General features: G+C 38.0%; 1 protein-coding gene and 1 long non-coding RNA gene across 8 annotated transcripts in view; one reads left to right on the top strand and one right to left on the bottom strand.

Moving 5' to 3' along the window:
- The window catches only part of RGS7BP (regulator of G protein signaling 7 binding protein), a 132,608-nt gene that overhangs the window by 52,643 nt on the left and 60,894 nt on the right, over window positions 1-19,071 (bottom strand). For all 4 annotated transcript variants that reach the window (XM_086361926.1, XM_086361928.1, XM_086361927.1 and 1 more), the window contains exon 3: window positions 10,229-10,359. In XM_086361926.1, the coding sequence (XP_086218052.1) occupies window positions 10,229-10,359 (131 nt within the window). The remainder of the gene's footprint in view (window positions 1-10,228; window positions 10,360-19,071) is intronic.
- Window positions 1-19,071, top strand: part of LOC147350440 (uncharacterized) — an 81,098-nt gene that overhangs the window by 12,476 nt on the left and 49,551 nt on the right. The window lies entirely within an intron of this gene.

Genomic DNA, 19,071 nt, shown 5'->3' with positions numbered 1-19,071 from the left:
GTTTCATATAGTTGGTACCCTACCCTGACAAATTCAAGAACTAATATGGATTTATTCTGTTCATTGTGTCTTTTGCTGGTACTAATTCAGTCCAACATCTCTGGACAAGCTTCTTTTTCTCCTGGTACACTCCCTCTCTTTCAACAACAGAATGAAAGCACATTCCTTTTGCTTATTCAATAATTATTAAATGAAAGTAATGGTGAACACACTCAAGATGATCAATTCTAGAGAGGACAACAGACAACAGATCAGATGTCTACCCCTCAATTGAACATGTGCCTGGGAAACACACTGGGTGGGCAGAGGTGCAGCCATGGAGAGCCAGGGAACGCTCTCTGCAGGCAAGTCCCATCTAAGTTCCAACTCAAAGAAAGCGTAGGGGTAGACTATGTGAAAGGGTGGTTGTGGGATAGGGTAGGGTGGACAATATGTTACAGGCAGAGGGAGCAACTGGAAAGAACTTCCGAATTCAGGTTCCTCAAAGTAGTTCAAGATTCCTTGAGTGTGGCCAGCAGGGTTTGGGGGGCAGGTGGGGTGGGGTGGCTGGTTAGAGATGAGGTTGGAGAGGCTAGATGTTCTTTTGAGTCCCATCAGAAAGTCAGCAGGGGAGTGCCCCACACACCTGGACAGTGGCAGATCTGAGTTCTGCATCCCCAGCTTCCCCCCTTTGACCAGGGATCCTTGGAAGGAGCACCTCAGATGGTGTCTGTGCTGCTCACAGGAAAAGGGTCAGGCTGCTTCCAGATGCTAACTTCAAGTCAAAGTTTTACTTTGCCCAAGAGTGACTATGCATTTAAAATCATTTTTTTTAATTATGAAATGAAAAACTCTGTCCCCTGAAAAATCAATTTCAGGCCTCAGTGAACAAGTATTTTCTCAGGGAGGAGATGGAAGGAGGGGAGAAGGACAGCCTTTAGAGTACCTTAAAATCACACTAAGCTGGCTTTACCCTGTCGAGAACCGAGACATCAAAAAGTTGGCCACTTTTCTCAGGGCTGTGCAAAGCTTTTGGCCTTCAGCTCCTTTGGGATTTCCATGTATTTTTAGCCTGTTTATGGATACTATAACAGGCATGTTTGAGAAAAAGTTAAAGGAAACCACCCATGAAGCACATACCAGTTGGGTATTCTTATATTCGTGAGAAATGGTCAGTTGTTGAGGAGGAATAAAAACACGTCTGACTGTGGGGCAGCCTCAAAAGTCCCACAGAGCTCCTTCCACCTCCAAAGTCCTAGGACTGTACTAGCCCCAGAAGACTGGGCTGGGGTCTTTTATGTAGAGTGGTGGCCCCTTTATCACCCTCCACTCTGGAGACCTCTTTCCTACTCCTGATCTCACTTCTCCCATTCTCTTTCTTCTCTTACTATTTTCCTCTCTTCCCTCCCCTCCCCTCCTTCTTGCTGCCACTCCGTCTTCAGCCTAGAGTGACGGTAGAAAGCACTGCCATAGCGTCCCCTTGGAGGCCCTGAGTTTGGCTTCTGATGTCCACCGTAGTCAACTTTATTCACTTGTGTGAATTTCCCTAGGAATCAAAACAAAACAAACTAATCTTCTCTGAGCAAATATTGTATCACCGCACTATCATTTCCTTGATGGCAGGGGCAAATTTCTCATGTCCTTTGTGCTCCAGACACATTATCTGCTATGATACTGTATCTAGGAAAGGCTCCTGGGATGGTTTTTGTACTGACTGTGAGCAACTAAATGAACACAGCTTACAGGAGATGTGTGGAAGCTTATCCACATGGTTATGCTTGTTCTCATGCATTTTCATAAATGGTAGAAGCTTTGTAACTCCATGCACTGTGAAAAGGAGTGGGGAAATGTAGGCTGTTAAGTAATTGGCTTTTATCCTTGCATTTCCAAAAAGCATGTAATTTAAAAAAAAATAAGTTATATTAATTCAGTTAGTTGTTTACCTGTATTGAAAAATAGTTTCAAAGGCTCTTCTACATTGTGGTGAGATATTCATAGTGCCATAAAACATATAGTGGAAAAATAATACTTATACCATAAACAGAGCTCTTTTCCTGCCCATACACTGGGAAATGAACATTTTCCAATTTAGAGAAGAGACAGAGCTACCTCCCTCTTCCCAGCCCCTCCCACTTCCCTATGTCCTCTGTACTCCTTCTGACACTAGAGTAGTAGTGCCCCCAGAGTCATAGTCATCTTGGTGGTTCTCCTAGCTGCATGGAGGAAGCAGAATAACAGGACACTGGAGACAATAGAAACACGTTTGAGGGAGGTCCCTGTGAGGCTTTCATTGCTCCATTTCCAGCCCCTAAGGTAGAGCAGAATAATGTACAGGAGGTATCAACTGTGTAGTTAATTAACTTCAACTTTCCCAGAATGAGTATCATAGCTAAAATCATGCTTCCTTTGTATCACATGAAAGCTTCATTTGATTTTTCTAAATACAAGCATTTCCTAGGCAGAATTAAACTTCTTTACCCAAATTAAAATATTTTGTAAATCATTAAGTGATTGATGGAGTTCACTTTCCCTCCCATCTTAGAAGTAACTCTCTGAACTTCTTTTGGTAAGAAATAAAATGCACAATGAATTTTAGCAGTTCATTAAACATGGTGTCTTGAAATATGCACACCAATCATTAAGTCAGATCTGAGAACAAATTCAGCTCATAGTGCTATGCTATGCTATGCTATGCTAAGTCACTTCAGTTGTGTCCGACTCTGTGTGACCCCATAGATGGCAGCCCACCAGGCTCCCCCATCCCTGGGATTCTCCAGGCAAGAACACTGGAGTGGGTTGCCATTGCCTTCTCCAATGCATGAAAGTGAAAAGTGAAAGTGAAGTTGCTCAGTCATGTCCAACTCTTAGCGACCCCATGGACTGCAGCCTACCAGGCTCCTCCGTCCATGGGATTTTCCAGGCAAGAGTACTGGAGTGGGGTGCCATTGCCTTCTCCGGCTCATAGTGCTAGTCTAGTATTTTTCGTTTCTCCATTTGATATGTTCTCTTGTCTTTCTCCAAGGTAGCTTAGTGGGCAATGATTTGGTGGGGTAGAACAATCACAAACTTTGTGGAGGGGATGAATGTGTTAGGTGACCCTGGACAAGTTACCTCTTTGCGCTTCAGCTTCTCCATCTGTAAAATGGGAAAAACAATATTTGAGTATGAAATAAGATGGCATGGATAAAGCACCTGGCAAGCAGAAGGTACACAACAAGTGGAAGCTGTGATCACTGTTATTTTCCTAGTCCTTAGCTGACATCTACTTTGACTAAAGGTGATGAATATGGTGTCCTGCGCCCTGTTTGGTATTTAAGACAAGGAGACAGAATAATAGATGGTGTTAGACTGCCCTTAGATCCCAGAAGTTGTTTATATTTATGTTCTTCAAATAGTACAAACTTGTTCTGGTCTTGGGTCCTTTGCATTAGATACAAATGTTTATGAAGTTGTGTCCTTCTTGTCATTAAATCTCAGATTAAGTTCTGTCTCCTCAGAGTTTTGATCACCCCTTCTAAAATGGTCACCCAGTCATGGTCACTTTCTATTACGTTACCTATTCTATTTTAATTATTGACATTGTAATTATTAGTGTTTGGGGTTTTTAGAACTTTCTTCCCCTTCTATTTCTCTGCACGAGACTATATACTCAATAAGAACACAGATCCATCTGTGTAGTCCTGATAATTTCAGTCTCCCAGTACCTTGCATATGATAGGTGCTCAATAAATATTTGTTCAAAGGACAAATGCATGTGTCCACCCATAATTTGAATCATAATCTATTTTAAGATTTATCCCGCTTTATTTCTTCTAACCTAATGTTCTATTTCAGTATCAGTTGCCTCATTACATTGGAAAGTAAGGCTTGCAGCTCTATTCTATTTCTGTCTTTATGTTGCTTGTTTCTTTTATTGGTGTGGGTCATTTTCTTTACATTCCTTAATAGGAGATGGAATACCCAGGAGTCTTTATTGCTCATATGTTATTCTTTGTCTTGAGCTTATCCTGTTTTTGCTGGATGGATGGCTGTTCATTAATTTCTTATTAGAGCATCTTGATCTCTCAACTCCCACTAGATTTTGAATTAAGAATTTTTAACTTTCAGCATCTCTCTCTTCCTTTTTGTGATTACATTTCCTCTGCATTTTTTCTATCTGTGTATATCCTAGTGGCACAATACAGGGGAAGAATCCATCTTATCTTAGATCTTAAGAGGAGGAAGGGAGGGTGGTATACCTCAAAGGACCTGGGGAAATCTGACTGTAAGTGATGGCAGAGGGTTGGAGCAGAGTCAGAGAAAGTGCTTGACAGAGTGAGGAGAAATGAGCATAAAAACGGAAAGAGCAAGTTCACATGTAAAGGGAGCTTGCACTGGAGTGTTCTCTCATCTCTGCTTCTTCCAGAATGGGAATGTTGTAAAAACTGACTAACTGGGAGTAGAATGGGAAAGAGGAAAGCTGTGGAAAAAACAGCAGAATTGTTGAATTCTCTTAGAAACCTGGTTTTGCTTTCTGCCACTGGAGTGAATGAATCCTGAGGTCTCATTTTATCTGGTGTCAGGAAACAGGCATTAATGGTCAATGTGATACATGGATTCAGTTGTGGGAAAAGATTTCCTACCTAATTAACTGTGAAGAAGTGAGAGCAATTATTTTTCGCTATAAACATAGAAATTAGACTTTGTCAAATGATAGTGCAATCTACAACTTAAAACTGTTAGAATATGAGGCCTAAAATTATTCCTATCTGTCATATTCTCATAACAGTTTTTCAGAACCACACATGTATAGCATAATCTAATAGCCTTTATTAAATGTGTGTTTTTACCTCATATTTCTGTAATTTACTTTAATTTTGTTGGCCATGAAATAGGACAATCATCTCAGTACTGTTTGTCTTCATTTTTGGCAACAGCCTGATCTTATAAGTATAAAAGATTCCCAAGTAGATTGTACCAATCAGACTTATGAGACAGCAAAAATTTAGAAACATGGGGTATGCAGAAAGCATGAAGAGCCACTGAATATATTGTTAATGAAGGATACTTATAATTTGCTTAATTGAGAGAGAAGGACAATCTTCATTATTAAATTCAAGCTCCCTGCAGAAGCTTTAAAATGATTTGAGGCTTGGTTTTTCCCAGAAACAAACTGTACTCCTCGCCCCTGCAGTAACCTTGTGTGCCCTTTTCCTCCAAAGAGTAAACACATGACCACTCAATACAATAGTAAAACTAAATGTGATATACAATCCTTTCTGGACTTCTGGTAGCAGTCAGGGAGGTAATTAGAAATAAAAATAAATTAAAAGTACAGATAACTGCAAAATAATTTGGCTTCAGAATCTAATCACAACAAAAAATTGACCAGAAACTCTCATATAGAGCCAGAATAATGACTCAATTGCAATTCTCTTTTTTCCCGCCTTGATGAAATAGAATAAATAAGAGAAGTGGCCAACCTGTAATAAGAAATTAGCAGGAAGAAGAAATTAGCTAACCTAATAGTTACCAAAATACAAATTTTTACTATAGTATTAAAAGAAACATACCAGAAAGAGATTCTAAGCATAAAGAGATTGAATGTTATAGACTAGAATGGCAATCACCATTCCCCTAAGATTCTGAGGACTACACTCATCCCTCAGTATCTGTATGTGTGGGGAGGTGGGGTGGTTGGTTTCAGGACATACCCTGGACACCAAAATCCATGGATGCTCAAGTCCCAGAGTTAGTCATCTGTATCCGTGGTTCCACAGCCATGGATCCAAACAGCCACAGATTGTAAGAATAGTGCATGGTCTGCCATTGTTTGAATCCGGAAGGGTCAAATGTATTTTATTTCAGGAAGGGGCTTTGTGAGATCGCCTAGACCCTTCCTAGCCCAAGGCCACACTAGAGCTATCACTATTTGGATAAAGAGTGTATTTTCTGGCATCTTAAATCTTGGTGGACAAATTTCTTTCTAGTGTTGAAAAAGATGAAAGCATACAACATGTATGTACTTAGATGAGTAAGAATAGCCGGGTAAGAGTTTGGAAGTTTCCATTTTTATACATACAATGAGGTTATTTCCTTTTGTTTTAAAGGGTAGCTAAATGGTTATCCATCTTCACTGTGTTTCAGAATCACCTGGAGTGCCCCCAGATTCTGATTCAGTGGGTCCTGGGCAGGATCCGTGCATCTCCATGTTTATCCTGGATAATTTTGTAGCACATTTTCTAAGGATTTACATTCTAAGTAGTACTTTAGGAGAATAAAATAGAAATCCAAATGGAGACTTAATCCTACAAAGAGGAGAAATGAAAGATGCTCTTTTAAGAGTTTTACTTAGATGGTAAGATGTTAGAGCAGGGAGCAGAGGCTTATATTTTTAAAGGAAGAAGCAGAGAAGAGCACCAATCAGAGACTGACAGTGAAGACAGGAGGCAGTGCAGGTCAGATGAAATGATTAGTTAAGAATCTATGTGTTTTTTATTATCATGGAAGAAATAAAAAAGGAAATAAAAATATGCATAGAAGCAAATGAAAATATGACAACCCAAAACCTATGGGATTCAGTAAAAGCAGTGCTAAGAGGAGGGTTCATAGCAATGTAAGCTTACCTCAAGAAACAAGAGAAAAATCAAATAACCTAACTTTACACATAAAGAATCAGAAAAAGAAGAAATAAAGAACCCCAAAGTTAGTAGAATGAAAGAAACAATAAAAATCAGAGCAGAAATAAGTGAAAAATAAACAAAAAGACTATAACAAAAATAAACAAAACTAAAATCTGGTTCTTTGAGAAGATAAATAAAATAGACAAACCATTAGCCAGACTCATCAAGAAAAAAAGGGAGAAGAATCAAATCAACAAAATTAGGAATGAAAATGGAGAAATCACAACAGACAAATAGAAATACAAAGGATCGTAAGAGACTACTATCAGCAAATATATGCCAATAAAATGGACAACTTGGAAGAAATGGATGAATTCTTAGAAAAATATAACCTTCCAAATCTGAACCAGGAAGAAATAGAAAATCTTAACAGACCTATTACAAGCACGGAAATCGAAATTTTAATAAAAAAATCTTCCAACAAACAAAAGCCCAGGACCAGATGGCTTCATAGGTGAATTCTACCAAAAATTTAGAGAAGAGCTAACACCTATCCTACTCAAACTCTTCCAGAAAATTGTAGAGGAAGGTAAACTCCTAAATTCATTCTATGAGGCCACCATCACCCTAATACCAAAACCAGACAAAGATGCCACAAATAAAGAAAACTATAGGGCAATATCACTGATGAACATGGATGTAAAAATCCTTTAAAAAATTCTAGCAAACAGAATCCAACAACATATTAAAAAGATCATATATCATGGTCAAATGGGCTTTATCCCAGGGATGCAAGGAAAATTTTTAATATCTGCAAATCTATCAATATAATACACCACAATAACAAATTGGAAGATAAAAACCATATGATTATCTCAATAGATACATAAAAAGCCTTTGACAAAATTCAACACCCATTAATGATAAAAACTCTCCAGAAAGCAGGCATAGAAGGAACATACCTCAACACGATAAAAGCCATATGTGATAAACGCATAGCAAACATTATCCTCAATGGGAAAAAATCGAAAGCATATCCCCTACATATCAGGAACAAGACAAGGGTGTCCACTCTCACCACTACTATTCAACATACTTTTGGAAGTTTTAGCCACAGCAATCACAGAAGAAAAAGAAAGAAAAGGAATCCAGATTGGAAAAGAAGAAGTAAGACTCTCACTGTTTGCAGATGACATGATTTGCTACATAGAAAACCCTAAAGACACCACCAGAAAATTACTAGAGCTAATCAATGAATATAGTAAAGTATTAGGATATAAAATTAACACAGAGAAATCCCTTGCATTCCTATACATTAACAATGAGAAAACAGAGAAATTAAGGAAAGAATCCCATTCAACGAAAAGAATAAAATATACAATGGAGAAAAGACAATCTCTTTAACAAGCGGTGCTGGGAAAAGTGGTCAACCACCTGTAAAGAATGAAACTAGAACGCTTTCTAATACCATACAGAAAAATAAACTCAAAATGGATTAAAGATCTAAATAAGACCAGAAACTATAAAACTCCTAGAGGAAAACATAGGCAGAGCACAATCCGACATAAACCACAGTGAGATCCTCTATGACCCACCTCTCAGTAATGGAAATAAAAGCAAAAATAAGCAAATGGGACCTAATTAAACTTAAAAGCTTTTGTACAACAAAGGAAACTATAAGCAAGGTGAAAAGACAGCCTTCAGAATGGGAGAAAATAATAGCAAACGAAGCAACTGACAAAGAATTAATCTAAAAAATATACAAGCAGCTCATGCAGCTCAGTACCAGAAAAACAAACGACCCAATCAAAAAATGGGCCAAAGAACTAAACAGACATTTCTCCAAAGAAGACATACAGATGGCTAACAAACACATGAAAAGATGCTCAACATCACTCATTATCAGAGAAATGCAAATCAAAACCACAATGAGGTACCATTTCACACCAGTCAGAATGGCTGTGATCCAAAAGTCTACAAGCAATAAATGCTGGAGAGGGTGTGGAGAAAAGGGAACCCTCTTACACTGTTGGTGGGAATGCAAACTAGTACAGCCACTATGGAGAACAGTGTGTGTGAGTGTGTTAGTTGCTCAGTTGTGTCTGACTCTTTGTGACCCCATGGACTGTAGCCTGGGATTCTCCAGGCAAGAATACTGGAGTAGGTTGCCATTTCCTTCTCTGAGAACAGTGTGGAGATTCCTTAAAAAACTGGAAATAGAACGGCCATACGACCCAGCAATCCCACTGCTGGGCATACACACCGAGGAAACCAGAGTTGAAAGAGACATGTGGACCCCAGTGTTCATCACAGCACTGTTTACAATAGTTAGGACATGGAAGCAACCTAGATGTCCAGAGGCAGACAAATGGATAAGAAAATTGTGGTACATATACACAATGGAATATTACTCAGCTATTAAAAAGAACACATTTGAATCAGTTCTAATGAGGTAGATGAAACTGGAGCCTATTGTACAGAGTGAAGTAAGTCAGAAATAAAAACACCAATACAGTATATTAACACATATATATGGAATTTAGAAAGATGGTAATGACCCTATGTGCAAGACAGCAAAAGAGACACAGATATAAAGAACAGACTTTTGGACGCTATGGGAGAAGGCAAGGGTGGGATGATTTTAGAGACTAGCATTGAAACTTGTATATTACCATATATGAAATAGATGACCAGTCCAAGTTCGATGTATGAAGCAGGACACTCAAAGCCAGTACACTGGAACAACCCAGAGGGATGGGATGGGAAGGGAAGGGAGCTAATCTGTAGTGGGAGAAATTCTCTCTATGCATATGTGATGACTGAAACTGTTGGAATCAGTTTCTAAATGTGGGGGAAAGCAGCTTGAGGGTTAACACCAACACCCAGGAGAAGGCAGAGCATCGCTCAGAATGGAATTCAGAAATCTGATCAAACCATGCTGAAGCCACTTCCATCTCTGCAGGTTTCAGTCCTTTAGGCCAATATAGTCTCTTTATAAGTTTAAACCAGAGGATGAGATTTTCAGTCACTAATATGCCTCCCTATTGTTTATTGAGTTCCCCCTATTTTTAAATCTTTGGGGCACAATTTGTGATTTGTCATCTTGCAATCAAATACATTTAGGGGCATAGCAGCAATTTTGGATAGCATTTACTACCCTAGTAAGATCATTATATAGTTTTGCTGCCCACACTGATTCTAGCAAAAATCATGTTCACGAGTGGTAAAATAATAATTCTGAGAACTGCTTCTACCACAATTTCTGTTCAAGATAATCAGGCTTGTTATGCATTTTGATAGTACTGATACAGGCTTCTTTTATTTATTTCAAATATTTCCTGAACATATTCTAACTGTGTGTAGGCAGCGTCTGCCTACAATGCAGAAGACCCAGGTTTGATCACTGGGTCAGGAAGATCCCCTGGAGAAGGAAATGGCAACCCACTCCAGTATTCTTGCCTGGAAAATCCCATGGACAGAGGAGAGTGGTAGGCTACATTCCATGGGGTCGCAGAGAGTAGGACACGACTGAGCAACTTCACTTTCACTTTTCACTTTTCAAACATATGGTACATATTGGCCTTTGCAAAATATAAGTTTTGGTTTAAATTTTTCACTGTTTATGGCAATATATTAAACGTAGATACCTTTTCGATGAAATTGAAGAGACCCCAGCAGGCATATAGATTTTAGCATTTCTGTTGTGTACATTTCTAAGCAGCATTGCAGCTGAATGTAGAGCCGACAGATTTCTGGATGGATCTCACCATCTTCTGGGCTGCAACAGAATGAAGGAGAAAAGCTGTGAACATTCTCAAGATTTCACTCATCAGCCATTTGTCTCAGTTCTGAGAGGGGAAAAAGCTCACTAAAGATTTCTAAAGCCTTGAATCTAAAATATAGGACTTTTTGCTTTCAAACCAATAACCAATGTCACAGTTCTTATATAAGTGTCTTTCTGACTAACAGCTCTTAATATTTTTCCCCTTCAGCAGCAGATTTCTGCTAGGAGCTTAAAATCATAAATGTTTTAAGTAATTGAAAATACCAGACATTTTCAATTTAAATATTGGAACAAATTTCCAAAATATATTTAAACCATAAGACTATCCTAATCTGTAAGACTAGATTTAAAACTCTTATTTTTGGAGAAACTAACAAAGAGGTATTCAATTACCAGTTAGAAGATAGCTCTTTAATATTAAGGCCCTAGGATAATATGGTTAGAGAGCCAAGATAGAAATTATTTTTATCAAGGTCTTTGTCTCAGTCTAAAGGACATCCCTTTATTGTTTGCTATGGTTAATTTATGAAAGGCTAAGTGTTTTTATTGAAAAAAATGAAAAATTTATGAAAAATGAAATGTAATAAAATTCTGATAATTTTGCTTCATGATCTAATTCTAAATAAATACTAAATTTATGCTCTCAAATTTATTTGAAGCCTTGAGCCTTTCTCTATTAACTATGGTAAAATATACAAATGTGAATATGATAAAACATGAAGTGATCACTTTTATTTTTTGAGAGGACAGAAACTAGTTGTGGATAGGACACTATTTTATATGTTACTAAAATAGCGTGTATTGAATAAAGCAAACTAAATAAAAGGGATACAGTTTAGAGCTAGATTATAAATGGAAGAAGCCTAAAAGTGAACTCTGTCAAATACCCTAGGGTATCTTTACTTCTATCTCCATTCATTTAAAATGCAATGAAATCTGACTAAGCAATGCAGCATTTGGATTTGATTCCTTTGTAAAGTGGTCAGTTACAAAATAGCAGGGGCAATTATCAGAAAAAAAAAGGTGACTTCATTTTTATATAAGTTCTGGAATCACACTAAATAGAATTTGTATTTACACAGCAATTTACCGTAATAATAAGTTTTCATTTTCAATATTTATTTAGTAGATGAGCCAGCATTTATCTAACTATATGGCTTATGTAACACAGAAAAATGCAAAATCCTTTGCCTGAGTATGAATGATGCCTGCAAAATTATTCTATGTCTTTTCTGTGTCAGAACAAAGGACTTCATAAAAGCTTACATGCAGAATTTGGCTTTATCTGAAAAATATGAGCTTACATTACTTTCTCGTTTGTGTCTCATGGGTCCAGCCCTAGGCCAACATTGGGAGCAAGTGTATCTCTGGCAAAAGTCCCAGAGATTCTTGCAGAGCTTCTTCCCACAGGTGCTTTCTACCCTCAAGCTGTCCTTCTGCTTCCTGGAGCTTTCCCCCATGCCGACACACACACACACACACACCCACCACCTCATTATTTCATATTAACTCCAGCCTTTCCAAATGTCTGTGTCCCCTCTCCTCCCCTCATGGCCCTGCTAGACTCTGAAGGAATAATGGGCATCAATGGTTCATATAATAGAAAGTGATCCTGGTATATTACCTGCTAATACACTAATTTTGATAGAAAAATTTGAAGATAATGTCTTATCCCAAAGAGAAGCTAGAGCAAAAATATTCTATGGCAGGTAGGTCTTTTCTGTTCTGCTTCATCATTTCAATTATAGCTATTTGTTTTTACCTATGCCTAACGTTGGCCCTGGTGGCTTGTATGCAGATTAAAAAAAAAAACTGCAATGAGTATGTGGTATGTAGTATACATTTGATGATTGGGGAAATTAACAGTACAGTATTATTCTAAGCCACAGAATATTATTTTCTTTTTTTTTTTTAAGAATATTATTTTCAAAAGTACAAAATATGTGCTTTGTGGCTTCATTCCAAAAATATGCAAATTTCATATATAGATGATGTTTTATGTAATTTAAACAAATGATTACTGTATTAGCATATCTTAAGAGCCAATAAGTTTTATTATTTTACAGCTAGATGGTGAGAGACAATGTATCAAGTGGTTCTGAAAAAAAAAGACGTCAGAATAGAGATTAAAATGCCTAATTCATATCATTTCCTTGGATGCAATGGTCTCTGTAATGGTCTCTTTAATGGTCTCTGTAACCAATGGTGAGTCTCGAAACTACGGAACCATTTTGCCCTTCCTAAATGTTATGGGAATGATGCTGAGGCTGTACTTTGGCCACCTCATGTGAAGAGTTGACTCATTGGAAAAGACTCTGATGCTGGGAGGGCTTGGGGGCAGGAGAGAAGGTGATGACAGAGGATGAGATGGCTGGATGGCATCACTGACTCGATGGACGTTGAGTCTCAGTGAACTCTGGGAGTTGGTGATGGACAGGGAGGCCTGGCGTGCTGCAATTCATGGGGTCACAAAGAGTGGGACACAACTGAGCGAATGCACTGAACTGAACTGAAATGTTATGGGAGTAAACTGAATGGATGCTACCAGAAATATAGTCAGGCTAACAAAAATTAATTGATACTAAAGTTGCATTATAAATTTCCTACTTAAAAATTCTTACATATGCTCATAGATCATCCTTTAACATCTTGATAACTGAAGTATAAAGAAAAAAAATAGTCAAAGAGCAGTGGACAATTTACCTTTTATGTTAGTATTTCCCAATGCTTTGACTAGACATTGGCCTCAGGTCTTGTACAGTTTATTTCTCCTACTTTGTTTATTTATTTTTGGATATCCTGGGTCTTCATTGCTTTGGGGGCTTTTCTCTAGTTGCGGTACATAGACCTCTCATCATGGTGGCTTTTCTTGTTGCAGAGCGTGGGCTCTAGGGTACTCAGGCCTCAGTGGTTGTGGCACGTGGGCTCAGTAGCTGCAGCTCCCGGGCTCTGGAGCACAGGCTCAACAGTTGTGGCACATGGGCTTAGTTGCTCCACAGCATGTGGGATCTTCCTGGACTGGGGATCAAATCCGTGTCTTCTGCATTGGCAAGTGGATTCTTTACCACTGAGCCACCAGGGAAGCCCTATTTCTCCTACTTTAGAGCTCTAAGCTGTGTTGCTGCTATTGATTACTAAAGTTTGTTAAAAGAAAAATTGTCAAACGGGTTATAATAATATGTCTAATATGATCAGTGCACTGAAATTCATTTTTGGGAAACATTAAGAGTATTTAGGTTATTTTTGTAACAAATGAGCAAGAGTTAGAAGTTGAAAATGGAAGAAAAGTCAAGAAGACAGCAATGTAAAGGCTTGAAACTCACTAGGAATAAACTAGAAGGCCCATAGAGAATTTTACATGAAACAAAATTAGACCTACATACTTCCTCTAGGAACTGACATAACTTACAGGTAACTTTACCACATGTGATTGATGCTTAGTCTAAAACTACTCATGTTATTCAAGTTTAAGTCTATGAGAGTCAATCTGATGCACAGTTAATTGTGAAAGAAATTTTATAAGGTGTGATTATTTTTCTACTGATCATAAATCAAGAACTAACCTTGTTTTGATTAATTTGAAAGCCTAAGTATTAATAGAAAACCACTCTAAAATGAACTTAAATGATATTCAGTGATTTAGAGCTCAAGTTGAATTTAAAAAACTTTAAAAATAACCATCAATTTATGAAACTTCAATCAGCTTGAGAATCAGGATTTAGTGTCTTAATACGAGGACTTAAGAGAAGTGAACTGGTGTAGTAATAGGCGGACAAGAATATAGACATTGCCTAAGTCACCCGGTGATCATGGAAATGCTCTCTATTATGGATATTCTTGTTTTATAACTCAAAAGTAATACGATGAACACCTGTTTGAATGGTTAAAATTAATAAGACTGACAAAACCAAATCTTGTACATTATTAGTAGGAGTTAAAATTTTGAAAAGAGTTCTGTAATAAATATGTATACTAAACATATACCTTCCTATGACCTGATAATTCCACTTCTGGGTATTTACCCAAGAGAAATGAAAACCTATAAAACTAATACAATTATGTAAAGTTTAAAAATAAAATAAAATTAAAAAAATATATATTCCACACACACACACACACAAAAAAAACCCTGAAAAAAAAAAAAAAGAGTAGTTTTATTTAAAATAACTAAATACTAGAAATAGCCTGGGTGTCTGTCAAGAGGAAAGTGGATAAAGAAACTAGACTCTCATACATCAACTATACTTCAGTTTAAAAAAAAAACAACTAGAATATTCCTACAGTAGACTAATACTTGATAATTAAGAGGAGTAAATTCCTGATACACAAAACAACACAGATGAATCTCAAACACATTATTTGTTTTTTCACTTTAAAAATTTTGTTTTTAATTGGAGGATAACTGCTTTACAATATCTTGTTGCCTTTTGCCATATGTCAACATAAATCAGCCATAGGTATACATACATCCCCTCCATCTTGAATCTCCTTTCCACCTTCTACCATATCCCACCCCTCTAGGTCGCCACAGAGCATGGGTTTGAGATTCCTGTGTCATACAGAAAATTCCCACTGGATATCTATTTTACATATGGGAATATATATGTTTCTGTGCTTCTCTCTCACTTTGTTCCACCCTCTCCTTCTCTAACTGTGTGCAGGTTTGTTTTCTATGCCTGCGTCTTCACTGCTACCTTGCAAATAGGTTCATCAGTACTATCTGCCTAGTTCCATATATATATATATGCATTAATATATGATATTCGCTTTTCTCTTTCCGTCTTACTTCAGTCTATATAATAGGCTCCAGATTCATCTACCACATTAGAACTGACTCAAATGCGTTCCTTTTTATGGCTAAGTAATATTCCATAGTATATATGTACCACAGCTTCTTTATCCATTCATTTGTTGATGGACATCTAGGTTGCTTCCATGTCCTAGCTATTGTAAATAGTGTTGCAGTGAACATCGGGGTACATGTGTGCTTTTCAATTACGCCAAACACAATTTTGAGTGAGAAAATCCTTATACAAAAGAGTAAATACTGCATGACTCCATTTATATGAAGTTCTAGAACAGATAAAACTAATCCATAGTAACAGGTGTTAGAACTATGGTGGGGAGAGTATTGACTGGGAATGGGCATAAGAGAGGGAACTTTCTAGAGTGAGTGTAATATTTCATATATAGATGAAAGTTTGAGTTACATGGGTATATACATTTGGCAGAGGAACCAGAGGTCAAATTGCCAACATAGGCTGGATCACAGAAAAAGCAAGGGAATTCCAAAAACACATCTACTTCAATTCATTGATTATGCTAAAGCCTTTGACTTTGTGGATCACAACAAACTGGAATATTCTTAAAGAGATGGGAATACCAGCACTTTTCCTGCCTCCTGAGAAACCTGTATGCAGGACAAGAAGCAACAGTTAGTACCTGAGATGGAAAAATGGACTGGTACAAAACTGGGAAAGGAGTACATCAAGGCTATATATTGTCACCCTGCTTATTTAACTTCTATGCAGAATACATCATGAGAAATGCTGGGCTAGATGAATCAATCCCAAGCTGGAATCAAGACTGCCAGAAGAAATACCAACAACCTCAAATTTGCAGATGATATCACTTTAATTGCAGCAAGTGAAGAGGAACCAAAGAGCCTCTTGATGAAAGTGGGAGAGTGAAAAAGCTGGCTTAAAACTCAACATTCAAAAAACTAAGATCATGGCATCTGGTCCTATACTTCATGGCAAATAGATGGGGAAAATGTGGAAACAGTGTCAGATTTCATTTTCTTGGGCTCCAATATCAATGTGGACAGTGACTGCAGCCATGAAATTAAAAGATGCTGGCTCCTTGGAAGAAGAAATACGTCAAATCTAGAAAGTGTTTTAAAAGGCAGAGACATCACTTTGCTGACAAAGGTCCCTCTTGCCTGGAAAATCCCATGAACAGAGGAGCCTGGAAGGCTACAGTCCATGGGGTCGCTGAGGGTCGGACACGACTGAGCAACTTCACTTTCACTTTTCACTTTCATGCATTGGAGAAGGAAATGGCAGCCCACTCCAGTGTTCTTGCCTGGAGAATCCCAGGGACGGGGGAGCCTGGTGGGCTGCCGTCTATGGGGTCACAGAGTCGGACACGACTGAAGCGACTTAGCAGCAGCAGTCAAAGCTATATTTCTTCCAGTAGTCACGTATAGATGTGAGAGTTGGACCATAAAGAAGGCTGAGTGCTGAAGAACTGATCCTTTCAAACTGTGGTGCTGAAGAAGATTCTTGAGAGTCCCTTGTACTGCAAGATCAAACAGTCCATCCTAAAGGAAATCAGTCCTGAATATTCATTGGAAGGACTGTTGCTGAAGCTGAAGCTCCAATACTTTGGCCATCTGATGTGAAGAGCTGACTCATTAGAAAAGACCCTGAGGCTGGGATAGATTGAGGGCAAGAGGAGAAGGGGACGACAGAGGATGAGATGGTTGGATGGCATCACTAACTCAAAGGACATGAGTTTGAGCAAACTCAGGGAGATAGTGATGGACAGAGGAGCCTGGCTGCTGCAGTTTATGGGGTCGCAAAGAGTTAGGCACGACTTAGCAACTGAACAACAACAACAACACATTTGACAAAACTTATTGAATGGTACACTTGAGATTTGGGCATTTATTTGATCATATGCAAATTTTAAACTTTTAAAAAAGAAGTATAGGCAATGATATTTCATAAAAGAGAGTATAGATGAGTTTAAATTTGTCCTGAAGCTTTTGTAACATGAACCTGGAAAGTATGACTTGAGTGTAAAGAATGAGGAAATCTTAGTCAGATTTTCAGTATATTAAAAACATTTATTCCTTAATTTTTTCAGTATATTAAAAAACATTTATTCCTTAACTTTTTCAGTATATTAAAAAACATTTATTCCTTAATTTTTTCAGTATATTAAAAAACATTTTTTCCTTAATTATGTATAAAGATGTTTTAAAGCATGTTTGACACGAAAGTTGTTATTAAGATGACTTTAAGTTATAAGCACTCTTTTACATATGGTGAAAGTGAAGTGAAAGTGAAAGTCGCTCAGTCATGTCCAACTCTTTGAGACCCCATGGACTATACAGTCCATGGAAGTCTCCAGGCCAGAATCCTGGAGTGGGCAGTCTTTCCTTCTCCAGGGGATCTTCTCAACCCAGGGATTGAACCCAGGTCTCCCGCATTGCAGGCACATTCTTTACCAGCTGAGCCACAAGGGAAGCATGTACTTCCACTCTTTTATCTTTTTCAACCCTTTCAATTGATGCTTAATTAATAAATGAAATAAAAAAAATAGGACCATAGGCAAATATTGAACCCCACTTAATAGTAAGCATGCTGAAACATTTAGGTGTAAAGTTTTCTGATGTCTGCAACTTCAGAAAAAATATAGATTATGGATGGAGGAATGAATATACAGACAGACATATGGTAAACAAGTACAACTTAATGGTAGAATCTGGATGATGGGCATTTACTTGATGTCCAAGGATTTACGGTTCCCCTAATAGTTACCTGGCATAAACAGAACAAAACAACTGGGAAGCTTTACAACTAGTAAGGTCAAGTTCAGGAGTTAGCACACTGGGGACTGTGGTTACGAAATGACTTGACTCTGCATCTGTCTGCTCTTTCGCCAGACTTTGGTGTTCTGCGCAGCTGCTAATAGCTTCTTAAAAACCAGCAAAATTTGTTATTTTAAAAGTCTGTCTCTAATGCAGTGGTTTATATATTTATCAATAGATGAAGGCAGCAAGACATAATAAAAGGAAAATGGATTCTGGAGTCAGAAAACAATTCTAAATTTAGACTTCATTATTTAGAATTGTGATCATAGGAAAATCACTTTAAGTTCTTCAATACTCAGTCTTCTTAGCTGTGAAATAGGCGTGTGTGCTTGTGCTTAGCTGTTCAGCGGTGTCTGACTCTTTGTGGCCCCATGGACTGTAGCCTGCCAGACTCCTCTGTCCATGGAATTCTCCAGGTAAGAATGCTGGAGTGGGTTGCCATGCCCTCCTCCAGGGGATCTTCCCAAGCCAGGGATTGAACCCAGATCTCCTGCATTGCAGGCGGATTCTTTACCATCTGAGGCACCAGGGAAGCGTAGCTACTTATGATTGAAGTATCTTAAAGTTGGTGCAAGGATCAAATGAGATCATGGTGGGAAAATAAGTAAAAACTGTGAAGGACTGTTGGAAGTTGGCTGCAATCCAACTGAACACATCAAATTTGTCTACTTAGCCTTATGCTTGTGTATAGTCTTTGGTATTAAAACTTCTCTGCCATTCAACGGCATTCTTTCTTTGTTTACAGCTCCCAAACATGGAACTGAAGGACACTTTGGTTAAATAAACATGCCAATAGGCTGAGAAAGAAAGGTGTGACCCCACTGACAACCCCTCAGCATATCACAGACTTTGGTGATGACAGATACACTTGGAGTTTGTCAGGTAGCAGAGATGGAAACCAGAACTGCTGTTGCAGCAAATATATCAGAGTTGTTCTCAGAGTCAACTTTGTTGTTGGCTATTAATTCAAATGGAAAGGAAAGACTCAGGAAGCCAAATGGCATGAGGGAAAGGGATAATAATCTTCAGTTTATTTTTCAGAGCAAATAATTAAGGAGGAAAGGGATTACCTGGCTTACCCTAGGATACTGATCTCAAAATACCTG

The sequence above is a fragment of the Bos grunniens genome, chromosome 20 (assembly GCF_055505025.1).
Source record: "Bos grunniens cultivar Pamir isolate PY7600 chromosome 20, Bosgru_T2T1.0, whole genome shotgun sequence".
NCBI classification, from domain to species: Eukaryota; Metazoa; Chordata; class Mammalia; order Artiodactyla; family Bovidae; genus Bos; species Bos grunniens.
Note: the sequence above shows the minus strand (reverse complement) of the source record. Positions and strands in the feature narration are given on the sequence as shown.